This window comes from Mustela putorius, unplaced genomic scaffold (assembly GCF_011764305.1).
Source record: "Mustela putorius furo isolate JIRA1106 unplaced genomic scaffold, ASM1176430v1.1 tig00003898_pilon_pilon_pilon, whole genome shotgun sequence".
Lineage (NCBI taxonomy): Eukaryota > Metazoa > Chordata > Mammalia > Carnivora > Mustelidae > Mustela > Mustela putorius.
In genome coordinates, this window is record NW_025422047.1 from 7911052 (window position 1) to 7924193 (window position 13142).

At 49.2% G+C, this 13142-nt stretch overlaps 1 protein-coding gene across 3 annotated transcripts in view; it reads right to left on the minus strand.

Moving 5' to 3' along the window:
- Window positions 1-10202: 10202 nt before the first annotated feature.
- INO80 (INO80 complex ATPase subunit) overlaps window positions 10203-13142 on the minus strand; it is a 138098-nt gene continuing 135158 nt past the window's right edge. For all 3 annotated transcript variants that reach the window (XM_045067904.1, XM_045067903.1, XM_045067902.1), the window contains one exon: window positions 10203-11283. In XM_045067904.1, the coding sequence (XP_044923839.1) occupies window positions 11066-11283 (218 nt within the window). In that variant the 3' untranslated portion in view covers window positions 10203-11065. The remainder of the gene's footprint in view (window positions 11284-13142) is intronic.

A 13142-nucleotide genomic window follows, 5' to 3' on the forward strand; every position in this document is an offset into this window, starting at 1 on the left:
TCTCTCTCCCCCTCTGTCCCTCCCCCAACCCGCTTGCACATGTGTGTACACTCTTTCTCTCAAATAATTTTTTTTTAAGATTTTATTTATTTATTTGACAGATAGAGATCACAAGTAGGCAGAGAGGAAGGTAGACAGAGAGGAGGAAGCAGGCTCCCGGCTGAGCAGAAAGCGTGATGTGGGGCTCCATCCCAGGACCCTGAGATCATGACCTGAGCCAAAGGCAGAGGCTAAACCCACTGAGCCACCCAGGTGTCCCTTTTTACAAGATTTTATTTATTTATTTGAGAGAAAGCACGGGCTGGGGTGAGATGCAGAGGGAGAGGGAGAAGCAGGCTCCCCCTTGAGCAGAGAGCCCAATGTAGGTCTCAATCCCAGGACTCTGTAATTGTGACCTGAGGTGAAGGCAGATGCTTAACCGACTGAGCCACCCAGGCACCCCTGGGTTGTTTCTACTTTTTGACTCTTATGAATAATGCTGTAGTGAACCTTTGTGTACAGGTTTTGTGTGAATGTGTTTCATTTCTCTTGGGTTTATATGGAGGAATGGAATTCCCAGGGCACATTATTAGTCACTAGGGCTCTCCAGAGATACAGAACTTAAATGTCTATCTACCTATCTATCTAATTAATTAACATACATACAGACAAGCTAGATCTAGCATAATTGGCTCATGTGATTATGAAAGCCGACAAGCCCCAAGATCTGCAGGATGAGCCAGCAAGCTGGGGACCCAGGAGAGCCAACGGTGTCGTTAGGTCCCAGAGCTGGCAGGAAGAGTTAACGTTGCAGTTCCAGTCTGAAGGCAGGAGAAAGCCAACATTCCAGCTCAAAGGCAGTCAGTTAGGACTAATTCTCTCTTACTGGAGAGAGGATGAGACCTGTCGATCTAGTCAGGCCAGCAGTTGATTGAATGAGGCCCACCTGCTGAATGAGGGCAGTCTGCTTTTCCTCAGTCTATTGACCTAAATGTTCAACTCATCCAAAAACACCCTCACAGAAACACCCAGAACAATGTTTGACCAAATGTCTGGGTACCCTGTGGGCCAAACTGATACATAAAACCAACCATCACAGTAACTCTGTGATGAACTCTTCCAAGAGCTGTGAACTGTTTTGCAAGGCACGTGTGGCATTTTATGTTACCTCTTGAAGTGAATGATTCTGGTTTCTCCACATACTCATCAATACTTGTTATTGTCAGTCTTTTTAATTATAGTCACTGTAGTGGGTATGGAGGTCTGCATATTCTTTGATGGACTTTTCAAGCAATAATGATATTGCAATTACACTTTCTATAGAAAAAATAGGAAGAAATGTCTCCTTATAACTTATCGAATTTCTACAGCAGCATTGGGCTTGAACTCAGGACCCTGAGATCCACTAAAGGCACTGGCCTCCTCTGACTGAGCCAGCCAGGCACCCTGAAAATGTTTAATATTCTTTTTTTATGGATCGTTTTGGAAAGTGGCCTGTTGTTACCTCTGTGACTTTCTCAGAGATGCCTGTTCCGGCGAGGCATTACTCACTGATCTCAGTAAACATGGCTTCCCAAGGTTCAGCCGGCCAGGGCCTTACTTACTGTTCTGGTGCCACCCACTGCACTGGTTTTTGGAGGGCTTGTTAGCTGTGAAGCCCAGGTCAAGGTGGAACAGTGTCTTGTTCAGATCATTCTCCTTGTGGTTAACAGTTGGATCTGAACACCGGATGAAGGCCAAGGGCAGTTTCACTGGAGGCTGAAGAACAGCCCCATGACCACTCTTTCAAGGCCAAGGGGTTCCCCCAGGCTGAAGCAGTGTTCCATGCTATCTACGCAAAGAAGGCCCCTCCAAAGTGAGGTGTCCTGAAGCTTAAACTACAATAGCTCATGGCAAATAAGCCTCTGAATCTACGAGGAGTTTGTGGCCCATTTCCTTTTATCTTCCCCAACTGTTGCTATTGTCATTTAAAAACAAATCTTGGGCACCTGGGTGGCTCAGTGGGTTAGGGCCTCTGCCTTCGGCTCAGGTCATGATCCCAGGGTCCTGGGATGGAGCCTCGCATCGGGCTCTCTGCCAAAAACAAATCTCAGGGGTGCCTGGGTGGCTTAGCCCATTAAGGTTGGATTCTTGGTTTTGGCTCAGGTCATGATCTCATGGTCAGGAGATAGAGAGCACTGAATGGGACTCCATGCTCATTTGGGAAAACTGCTCTCTCCCTCTCACTCTCCCTCTGCCCTTCCCCCTGCTCTCACATGTGTATTCTCTCTTAAAGTCTAAAAAAAAAAAATTACACACACACACACCTCCCTAGGGGAACCTTGGTGGCTCAGTCGTTAAGCGTCTGTCTTCTGCCCAGGTCATGATCCCGGGGTCCTGGGATCGAGCCCCACATCAGGCTCCCTGCTCAGCAGAAAACCTGCTTCTCTTTCTCCCACTCCCCCTGCTTGTGTTAACCTCTCTCACTGTGTCTCTGTCAAATAAATAAATAAAATCTAAAAAAAAAAAAATCTCTGGGGCGCCTGGGTGACTCAGTCGGTTAGTCCAGGTCATAATCCCAGGGTCCTGGGATTGAGCCCTGGGTCGGGCTACCTGCTCAGCAGGGAGCCTGCTTCTCCATCTCCCTCTCCCTCTGCCCCCACCCCTGCTTGTGCTCTCTCACGTGCTTTCTCTCTTAGATAAATTAATAAAATCTTAAAAATACATCTTTCAAAGAGGGGCGCGTGGGTGGCTCAGTGGGTTAAAGCCTCTCTCTTTGGCTCAGGTCATGGATCCCGCGGTCCTAGGATCAAGCCCCACATAGGGCTCTCTGCTCAGCAGGGAGCCTGCTTCCTCACCTCTGTCTCTGCCTGCCTCTCTGCCTACTTGTGATCTCTGTCAAATAAATACATAAAATCTTAAAAAAAAAATAAATCTTTCAAAGAAAAAACAACAAATCTCAGTCATTCTGATAGGAAAAGCATGGAACCTCATTGTTTTATTTTGCATTTCTTTGGCTATTGAGGTTGAACATTTCCCTGTATGATTATTAACATTTGCAAGTGTGTGGACATTTTCCTTTTTTTTTTTTTTTAAAGATTTTATTTATTTAGTTGACAGATCACAAGTAGGCAGAGAGGCAGGCAGAGAGAGTGAGATAGGAGGAAGCAGGTTTCCTGCCACGCAGAGTCCAATGCGGGGCTCGATCCTAGGACTCTGGGATCACACATGACCTGAGCCGAAGGCAGAGGCTTTAACCCACTGAGACACCCAGGCACCCCATGTGTGGGCATTTTCTATGCATGTACAGGGGCCAGTACATAGAAGGTGTTTAATCTTGAATAAGTGGTTTTGCCCATTTCCCCTTGGACTGTTGTGTCCAAGTGTTGTTATTGTACGGCAGCCTCCTGTGCAGTTAGGTGGGTCTAAAGCTTTTTCTGAGACTGTGAGCCACTAAAGTACTAGAAGGCACTTAAGGGTCTACCTCCTTTTATTTACTTATTTTTTAAAATTTGAGAGCGAGTGAGAGAGCACAGAAGAGAGGGAGAGAGAGAAGCTGACTCCCCACTGAGCTCAGGGGCTCAGATGCAGGGCTCCATCCCAGGATCCTAAGATCATGACCTGAACCAAAGGCAGATGCCCAACTGACTGAGCCACCCAGGTGTACCAAAGGTTTAATTCTTTTTTTTTAAGATTTTATTTATTTATTTGATAGACAGAGATCACAAGTAGGCAGAGAGGCAGGCAGGGAAAGAGAGAGGAGGAAGCAGGCTCCCTGCTAAGCAGAAAGCCTGATGCAGGGCTTGATCCCACGACCCTGGGATCATGACCCGAGCCAAAGGCAGAGGTTTTAACCCACTGAGCCACCCAGGTGCCCCCCAAAGGTCTAATTCTTAAGATAGTAGGTGAACCTGCTCCCCGGCCTTTCCCCCTCCTATATTTTTGCAAACCAGCATTGACCATGCAGATGACACCACCACCACATCGAGGTGGCAAGAAACAGGAGGAAAGGAACCTGAGACCTTAAATGACTATGTTGAGCAGATGTGAATTCCAATTCCTATGTGAGAGAAAGATATAGCTTATTTGAACCACTGCATTTTTTGGATCTCAGTTACAGCAGTGTGTGCTATCCTAACCAATGTAAGCAAGAGGATTTATGGGCCAACCAATGGACATCTGCAATTAGTCCTTAGGGATGACCAGCCTGTTTCCACAAGATGAAGAACAGGGGAGTGGAGGAGATCAGGAGATCAGGTTCAATGACACTGCCTTTGAGATCACCCATTTCATCTTCTTAGGTCTCCCGAAGCTTGGATGGATGATGGACTAAGTTTGCTTATACTGCCTTCAGGCTGCCTTCTGAGAGTGAGCATGCACCAATTTATGGCCTAGACCCCTAGGCAGAGCTGTTCCTAGTTACTTAAGTTAATCAATACATTTTTTGGTTTTTAAGAATAATAAAAAGAGGGGAGAGAGAAAAATATAGACAATAAGCTTTGGTGAACTGGTTAAAAACCAAAACACACTCATCTAAGACACTTGGCTTATCCAAAGCAAAGGTACTAGAGGCCAGCGGGGGGCCAGAAGGCAGGCCAAACAGGGGGCATGCACTGAAGCTCAATTACTTTATTCCTAGGAGACCCCATGATTCCTCCCCACAGAGTACTTTTAATTGGTTCAGAAGTTCCAAATTAGGTAAAATGGTTTCCAAGCCCCAGCCAAATTTGGAAAAAGTAAATTAGGAGAGAGGACTACCTCTTATCAGTACAAAGACAGTGAGGCTCACAGGTCCTATTCACAGACTTAAGAACTGTGTAGCTGTTGGTGTCAGTGCTGGGCACACGGTAGTTATACCGCAGTGAGCCTGAGCACCAGATCCTCACATGACCCAGGTCCTCAGGAAATGTTAAGATATGTTTAGTACATATCTTAACCTGCCTCCTTAAGCAGTGGCATTCCCAAAATCTCATTAGAGTTCCAAACAAGATAAATTCTGGTGCTTCAAAGAGTTAAGTGTCAACTCTCTGAAAGACTTCACTATTCAGAAAGATTCTGGGTAACAGTTAATGCTGCCCTTTCGAAACCCATTGGGCTGAGGGCAAACTGAGACCATCAAAGCCACACAGCCCCAACAACCCACTGGATTTGAGCCCTCCATCACCCATCTTCTTCAGACATTCCCAGGCAAATGGCACCAGGACGTAAAGGGGACGACGAGGTGTGGAGCCGCCCAGGGTCTTCCAGGACCCCTCACGTGGGAATGGAGAAGGGAGCCCTTCTCTCAGAAGGGACAGCGGCAGGTGTGCCTGATCCAGGGTGGGGGTCTGTGGTGGAGAAGGTAAGAAGTTCAGAATGTTCCTGGGTTTTCTCCCGTAGAGCTGCTCTCTGGGGGTCACCAGCTGGGGATGGGAAGCTGAGCAAACTTCCATGTCTCCTGTGACTTTGACCATCTGTGCCCCTGCTTCCTTTTGTCCTTGGGAGGCTGCTACAGCCTAATCCCCAGTCCAGGGAGGACCCAGAAAAGCCACTCAGGATACAGGGCCAGGCTTTCATTCTTTCGCTTTGGTTCCCGACAAAGAAGCTCCACAGGGAGGAGAGCAGAGCTGTATAGGCCCTTCAGGGCTGCTCACAGGAGCACAGTCCCCAGCCTTTTGGGAAAGAACTCTTACCTCACTAAGAGGAAGGAAAGCGTGGGGGAGCCTCTCTCCCTGGAACCCTTACTTCTCTCACCCACGGTGCCAGGAACTAGGAACCAAATACTCCGTGAGAACCGTGATATACATCTTGAGCTTTGTAACTTCCTATGTCCAGTTCTGCTTTTTCCTGTTGTTTGTATTGATGAGCAAAAAAACCCTTAACAAAGAAAAAAGCAAGATGTTCATTTTTGACAGTAGCTAGGAGAAAACGGGGGGTGCATCCTCCAGTAGCTTGCCATAATGGAGTGGGAGGAAGGGGTGGAATGAGAGAGTGGGTGGTGGCAGTTTTAAGTTTTAAATCTTTATTTTTAAAGTAATCTCCACACCCAGCGTGGGTCTTGAACTTACAACCCTGAGATTGAGAGTCTTATGCTCTACGAACTGAGCCAGCCAGGCGCCCTGTGGTGGCAGTTTTGGAGAGGAAAGGGGAGCCAGCAAGTCTGAGGACCCGAAGCAAGGAAGAAATGCGAACTCTGGAAGAGGCCAGAGGTGTGGGGAGGGAAGGCCTGGTGAGGAGGGAGATACCCAGCCCTCAACACTGAGGAAGTGGGCCTCAGGCATGTCCTCCCTCCTCCTCCCCATTCCTTCCACCTTTTAAACCCAGCCCCAGTGACTGTCACCTGAGATTGGTATCTCCACAGCCCAGGCCTGGCACTGTTGGCCCCAGACACTTCCAGGGTGACAAATGGGTGGGTTGTTTCTGTGAGGACTGAAATAGCCCAAAGTCCTGCCCCCAGTCCTCAGGAGCTTCTACACAGGGACCTTTTCCAGCACCATTTGCGGCCATAGAGCAAAGACCCAGGCACACGGTTTCAAGATAGCCAGAGGCCTGATTTCTCTAGAATAGATCCTGCCCTTCACACACCTTTTACCTCTGAGTGGTGTGAATGAACAATGTGAGGGGTTTGCTGGCAGCCATCACTGGCCACAGCTGCCTCCCAAACTGCATGGCTTCACAAGCCAGTGGGCTCTGAGAAACAGGAGGAGCAGCCAAATTTCCCTGGGCCCTTGAGAAGGGTTTGGCAATGAGCTAAGCAGTTAACTGGCCCTGAGGAGGCTGGTGGCCATGGTAAGACAACAGGCAGCACAAAACAATGAGTCTAGGGATCACAGACCCTCCAGTGGCTGCCAGCGGCCACACCGGACCGAGCAAGAGCCGCATGTCAGAGAGCTAGTGTACCTAACATGTCTAACAGGTGCCACCCAGAGGGGAAGGGTGAGGGAAAAAAATCGTTATTGACAGTTTCGAAATGAACAACAAAAGAAACAAAAACCTCCTGAAACATTACGTACAGGGCTGAATTTTCCTGGAAACACTTTCTGTCATCAGGTGGATTCAGTGGAACTGGGCAGAGAATAAAATTGTATTTCCTGTACAGGGTTTCCTGGCTGGCGTGGGGAGGTCCAGACAGGTAAGTTTCCTCCGACTGGCAGGGCTGGAGGGTGCTCGAAGGCCCTGTTATGTCAGGTGTTGTCCAAGGACTAGCAGCATGGCCACCACATGGGACGTGTTAGAATGCGCTCTCCCGTCTCACCCAGACCTTCTAAAACTCAAATCTGAGACTCAAGATCCCAGGGTGACTCACGAATATGAAGTTTGGGAAACACCGCCTTAAGGGATGGTTCAGGTTTCAAATCCTTTTCTTTCTCTATAGTTGAACTCCACACCTAATCTTCGCCTGGCAGTTAAAAGTAGACCGGCACTGGCCATACCGCTGTGCTCCTCACTCACTCCAAATATGGAGGCACATCAGAGGAGCTCTGAAACTTGGAAGACAGCTGAAACTTACAAATCTTGCCTCAGCATCTAGTTTGGCATTGATGGGGTGTTTCTTTTCTTAAGATTTTTTCTTTTTAAGTAATCTCTATACCCAAACATGGGGCTTGAACTCAGGACCCCAAGATCAAGAGTCATATGCTCTTTTGACCCAGCCAGCCAGGTGCCCCTAGGGAGATGTGTTTCTACTGATAGATGGCCTGCTGTGAGTGGCACCGGTGAGGGCTGCAGACTGCACCTGCAAGCCATCAAGGCTCTAGAGATGGAACACATTGGCAGACACTAGGGCAATGCTGTGCATAAAAACGCAGCTCACTGCTCAGTCCGCATTGCCCCGCTTCCTGCTCAGCCCAACCTCAGGACTAGACAGACACAAGCAAGCCCTGGGGACCCTCAGGACTAGACGGACACAAGCAAGACCTGGTGTGTCCCCAAAGGCCTGGGTACCTTGACAAACCCCTATACACAGATCCTGGCATAGTAAGCCCACCACAGACCCTGCATTTCCATGGCTGCTTATACTGACCCACAACCTTAAAATTCACTTACCTAGCGTCCCGAGTTGACTCATGCAGTGAGGTGAGCCTGGCCAAAGGGACATCTCTCACTGTGATCCAGGCCAGACCTGCACAATAAGGCTTGGACTTCCAGACTTCCTGAGGGATACTTCCTTTAGCAGGCAGGAGCCCTCCCCAGCCTTTTCCCACTTAGGGGACTGCTTCCCTGCATTCCTAAAAGAGCTTGGCTCTCTCACATGGGAGATAGACAAGTCTTCAGTAAGTGGGTAGACAGAGCATGAATCATGTAACTTGGGGATGGTTAATGAGCTTCAAGCCTTCACTTTAAATATTCAAGTCCCATCCATCTATCCTCAGGGAAGGGAGGGACAGGTGAGGAACATTAAGGTGGTGAGCATTCCTCATTATGAAATGTTAGCTCTGTTTCTTCAGGGACTGGATTAAAAATGGGTGAAAAGGGAGTATATACTGTAGCATGTTTGGGGACCGAGGAGATGAGGTCTCTAATCCAAAACTTAACATGCTTTTCAGGCAGAGGCATTAGCCTTCTCACATCTGGATGAAGCTGTGACAGGATCCAAGTTGTCAGGTCCCCAGAGAGGTGGCCACTGTCAACCTTGGCAAGGCTCCAGCAGGAATGTCACTGGGGGCCTTGCTGAGTAATGAGAACTGGAGAGGACCCATCCTAGTGGGCTTGTTGTAACCACAAGCCACAGTGGTGATGACAAGAGAGCATGCATGGTTAGTTGAGAAACTGATAGTGAGTGGTCTGTTTTGTGTGAGGCCTGGGTCATGTTTACCAGCAGCAAGGAAAACAACATACCCAACGTGTATGATAGTGGTACTGGAGATCAACAAAATGAAGCAAAGGTTGACCCTGTGACTCCGTGAGCAGCCGCTACTCAGGAGCCAGCTCACTCTGGCCAAGGGTGTGCAGGGTGAGCCAAGGCCTGGGAGGCCACAAGGCCAGCATACTTGGGAACAGCATGAGCCCTGCTTGAAGGTGACGCAAGAGCATATCAGTGTTTCGCTCAATCAGAGACACACCAACTGCCAGCCTAGGCTGGAAACTTGCTCTTTACCAACTGATCGGAAAGCTGTTTTCAAAGTGTGGATGTCTTTGGAATCACTGCAACATATTTCACTATTTTCATTCACGATTCTTATAAGCACTGCTAACTACGAGAGAACACTGAATTCCATTCACAGTTTGTTAATATTTCCGCTGCTGTAACTGACCCACAGACAGTGCACTGGAACAGCCAATACACACATTTGTGTGCACACAACAGTTTTAAGAAACTGGGACCATAAAGGTTTTCCTATTAGTTGGGGATGTGACACATCACACACTGCCAGATCACCTCTCACATGTGGTTTTTGGAGAAAGAACCTGTCAGTGTTCCGATTATCACTATGATGCTACCTGATGGTGGACCAGACCAAGCCGTACGCACCTGAGTCTTAGAGTCTAGGTCCTGAGTCATAAGGAGCTCACACCCTGTGGGCCTTGGCGTTGGCATGCCAGTGACTGGTCAGACCTCCTCTCTGATGGCTGCAGGCAAATTCCTAAGCCTGATTAAAAATGCCACTGAGGAAATGCCCACATAGCACTCCTTGTCCCAATGACGACCTGTTGGGGCTCTGTTCCCCTTTACCCTGCCACATTCCTCCAAGAACCCTAATGTGCCCCTAAAAGAGGCAGCTACAAAGACCACAGACACCCTGATTTACATAAAATTATCTCACTCCATTTTATTTAAGATTTTTTTTTCTCCAGTTAGTAAAAGAAAGATGTGTCTCTCTTTATACATATGTACAAGTTCAGTTATAAAAATAGACAGCACATTCAAAGAGAAAAAAAGGCTTGGCATTTTTCTGATTCCCTCTAAATAGTATCTGTACACAAGAGTCTGGGATTGGGCAGGAGAATCTTAATGATTTAAATTAAATGATTCCCCTACCACCCCTACTCCAAAAAAAAGTTTTAAAAATCAATCTGTCTAAACTCAATTCCGCGATTTTCAGGTGTGCAAATTAGAGGCTGGCCCGCACGGAAGCACCCGCTCCACCAGGGACATCAGGCTGGGGGCAGGCAGAAACACCTCCCATGCAAACACCACCCCTTTGCCCCTCTTGGGGGGAAGCAAGCTCAGGCGGGTGGAGGTGGGGCCAGGAGGGTTGGTGCTCAGCTTTGCCCTTTCTCCATCCTCTCCGCCTCACTCCTGCTGTCCCTTCCTTTCTCAGTGCAATACAGACAGTGCATACAGCCAAGCAGGGGGCTGAAGGGCAGGGATGGGGAGACTGTGCATTCAGGAAGGGCAAGGGGAGTCTGCAAGAGGGGCAGTGAGGATGTCCTGCTGATTAAGGTGGCTCCTGGTCTCTTTACTGGCTTCTGGGAGTCCTGGGGTGGAAGCTGCTGCTACAGTTGCTGGTGGGACCTGAAGGTTCTCTGGTGTGAACCATGCAGGACAGGGGAGGAAATGCTGGGAAAACAGGTGCCTCCGGGCATGCCTCCTCTAGCCTGTGTCACCCTCACGAGACACTAACCTTCTCACACACTCGCTGTTCTCTTCGGTGCTGACACTCTGGCAAATGGGATCTGGAGACATGGGGAGTTGCCCCAAAACTGAGGATGCCAGATACATGATTTCCTCCTTTCCTAGCCCTACAGGAAATCACAGCCCTAAGAGATGTCTCCACCGTGGAAGGTTCTTCACAGCACTTGCAGAGCCTCTGCAAGGGAGATGGCCAGAGCCCAAGTGGAATGGGGAGGGAGACTGTGTGCCTGAGCATCTAAAGGGGGTTTATGTCAGGCCCTTCCTTAGTGCGAGGTTTAAGATGTGGCTGTCAAGTTCACTTGAGATGCTGCAAGGCCTATCTCTGTCCTTGGGCCTTCTTCCTAACAGGCCTCCCAGAGCACTCCTCTTGAGACACAGGTGAGAAAAGTGCTCACACCAACCACCTGCCTGTTTTTCCCTTGCTGCAACTAGTCATCTCTGCCCTCTGACCTGGGATGTAAGACGTTGCACTGGGCAAGCCATCCAAAGACCACATGTGGGCCATGACTCTGGCCCCTGGTTTGGTTGAAGGAAGCTAGAAGGTCCAGGTGGTTACCGTCCTCCGGAGGGGTTGGTGCCTTTGCCCTGTTTCCGGACCAGGGAGTCTGGGGCTAGGCTGCTGGTCAAGTGGAGGCTCTTGGGAGTCCCAGGAACATTATTTCCTTTGCTCAAAGGGGAACTCAAGGGAGAAGAGGCGCTTGAAGGTCCAAAGTCAGCAAGGCCAGCAGGCCGAACAAGAGACGTCTGCAGAGGACTGCTGGCAGAGATTCCTGTGGGTATGAAGAAAGAGATAAGTAGGTATAGGCACCAGGCCTGTCCGAGCTGCCCCAGGAATCGACCTTGGTTACTGGAGTTTGCTGGAGGTGAGTTTGTGGGCAGCCCCTCCTATTCCTTACCAATGTCTTCCTAGCACATTTGCTTGCTCTCCTGTCAGCTGTCTCTTCTGTAAGAGGGATGTGTTTTTCAGGGAAAAACGACACCTCCTCAGCCTTCTCCACGTCACCTCATCCACAAGGAGCAAGATGTCACCTTGATGCTCACAGGCAGAGCACACATCACACAATGTGGGGAAGCCAAGGAAGCAGGGTGGCATGGAACTTCTTAGGCACTAATGTATTTTCTTACATATTCTTTCTTCCTTCTTGGGACACCACTTGTGATTAGCTGCTCCTATTCACTCCTTTACTTCACAAGATGTCCCCCATTCCCCAAGCTCTGCCACTTCAGGGACCCAGTTCAAATTGCTCATCCTCAGTGATGGCTCCCAGCGTGACAACTCTTTCCTCCTTGTAGAGCCAAATCCACTTACACCTCCTAACATACTGTCTGATCTGCTTTAGTTGTTTCCTGCGGACTGGTCTATCCTGAAAGAGTACTGAGTGCCTGGTGGGCACACAACCGCCTCTTCCCATCCACCCTGGAGCTGCTGGGGAATCTCTGCATTGGTCCTCTCCCTGGTTTTCCCATTCCCTGTCACTAAGCATTGTCAATTTTCCTCGTGACATTCTGCCTCCTTCACCCCTCCTTCCCCTTCTCAGACCAGATCTCCAGAAGAAAGCCTGATGGGTGTTGTGCTCTGTCTGTCTGGGTGAGACCCTTGCCACGGCAGCCTTGACTGCTGATATGACTGCTGTTTTCCCATGATGTGATGAGCCGACAAAAGGTTAAGAAATGCTGGACTAAGTATGTATCATACTCATTGAACGAACAAACCCATAAGATTCCTGCCATAGGAGGATGGGGAGGGGGACTCACATTTACTAAACACCTTCCATCCAGTCATGGGCAACACCTGCTACAACACTCTCAGCTAAACACCAAACCCAGGCTGTGAATGTGGACAAGGCGGTAAATGGCGCTCTCCTTCACACCCCTCATAGCTGTCCTACAGGCTGCGCTTATCAACATCCACACGCCGAGCTCACCATAGCCACCTCCCTTTCCAGAGCTCCTCATCCCACACCTGAGAAGCTCTTGTCCATCAGGTCCTGCCATGTGTTTCCTCTCTTGACTCCAACTGCCCCTCTTGAGCACGGCCTGACTGACCTGCTCGGTGGCCCCGGATATGCTACTTCCTTCGTCATCCTTCTCCTCCTTTCTGAATTATAGCCTGGCAACTCTGTCTTCAGGTCCACCGTTTCCCCCTTCTTCCGAGCTACAGCTACAATTAAGGCCTCCCCCTTTCTGTCACTCAGTACACGCACACTATCGTGCACTGCTGTTAAACACAGTCCACAGAAGGCTCCCTCTTCTCACTTCCACTACTCACTCCAGAGCGGGGCCATGTGTTACACTCTCACGCACACGGCGCGGGTGGTGGCGAACGCAGGCAATGCTAGCCCAGATTACTGAACTGTAATTACTAAAACATGCATCTTGGAAAAAACATCAGTTCTCAAAGCAGGAAGAACTATGATTATTTAACGCAGTATAGTCCAGCAATTCAGCTCTCTTTGTAGTTACTTCTACTTCGAAGGTGAAACTGTACTAAGCCACAAGGGCAAGGGCAGAGTCAGGAGTGCTCAGTACAGAAGCAAAACCCAATGAGGCCTCCGGGAAGGAGCCTCCTGGCCCAGGGGGTGCCCTACCTGCTCTCTGGGCAGAACACTCCACAGACCCTCTAGACGGT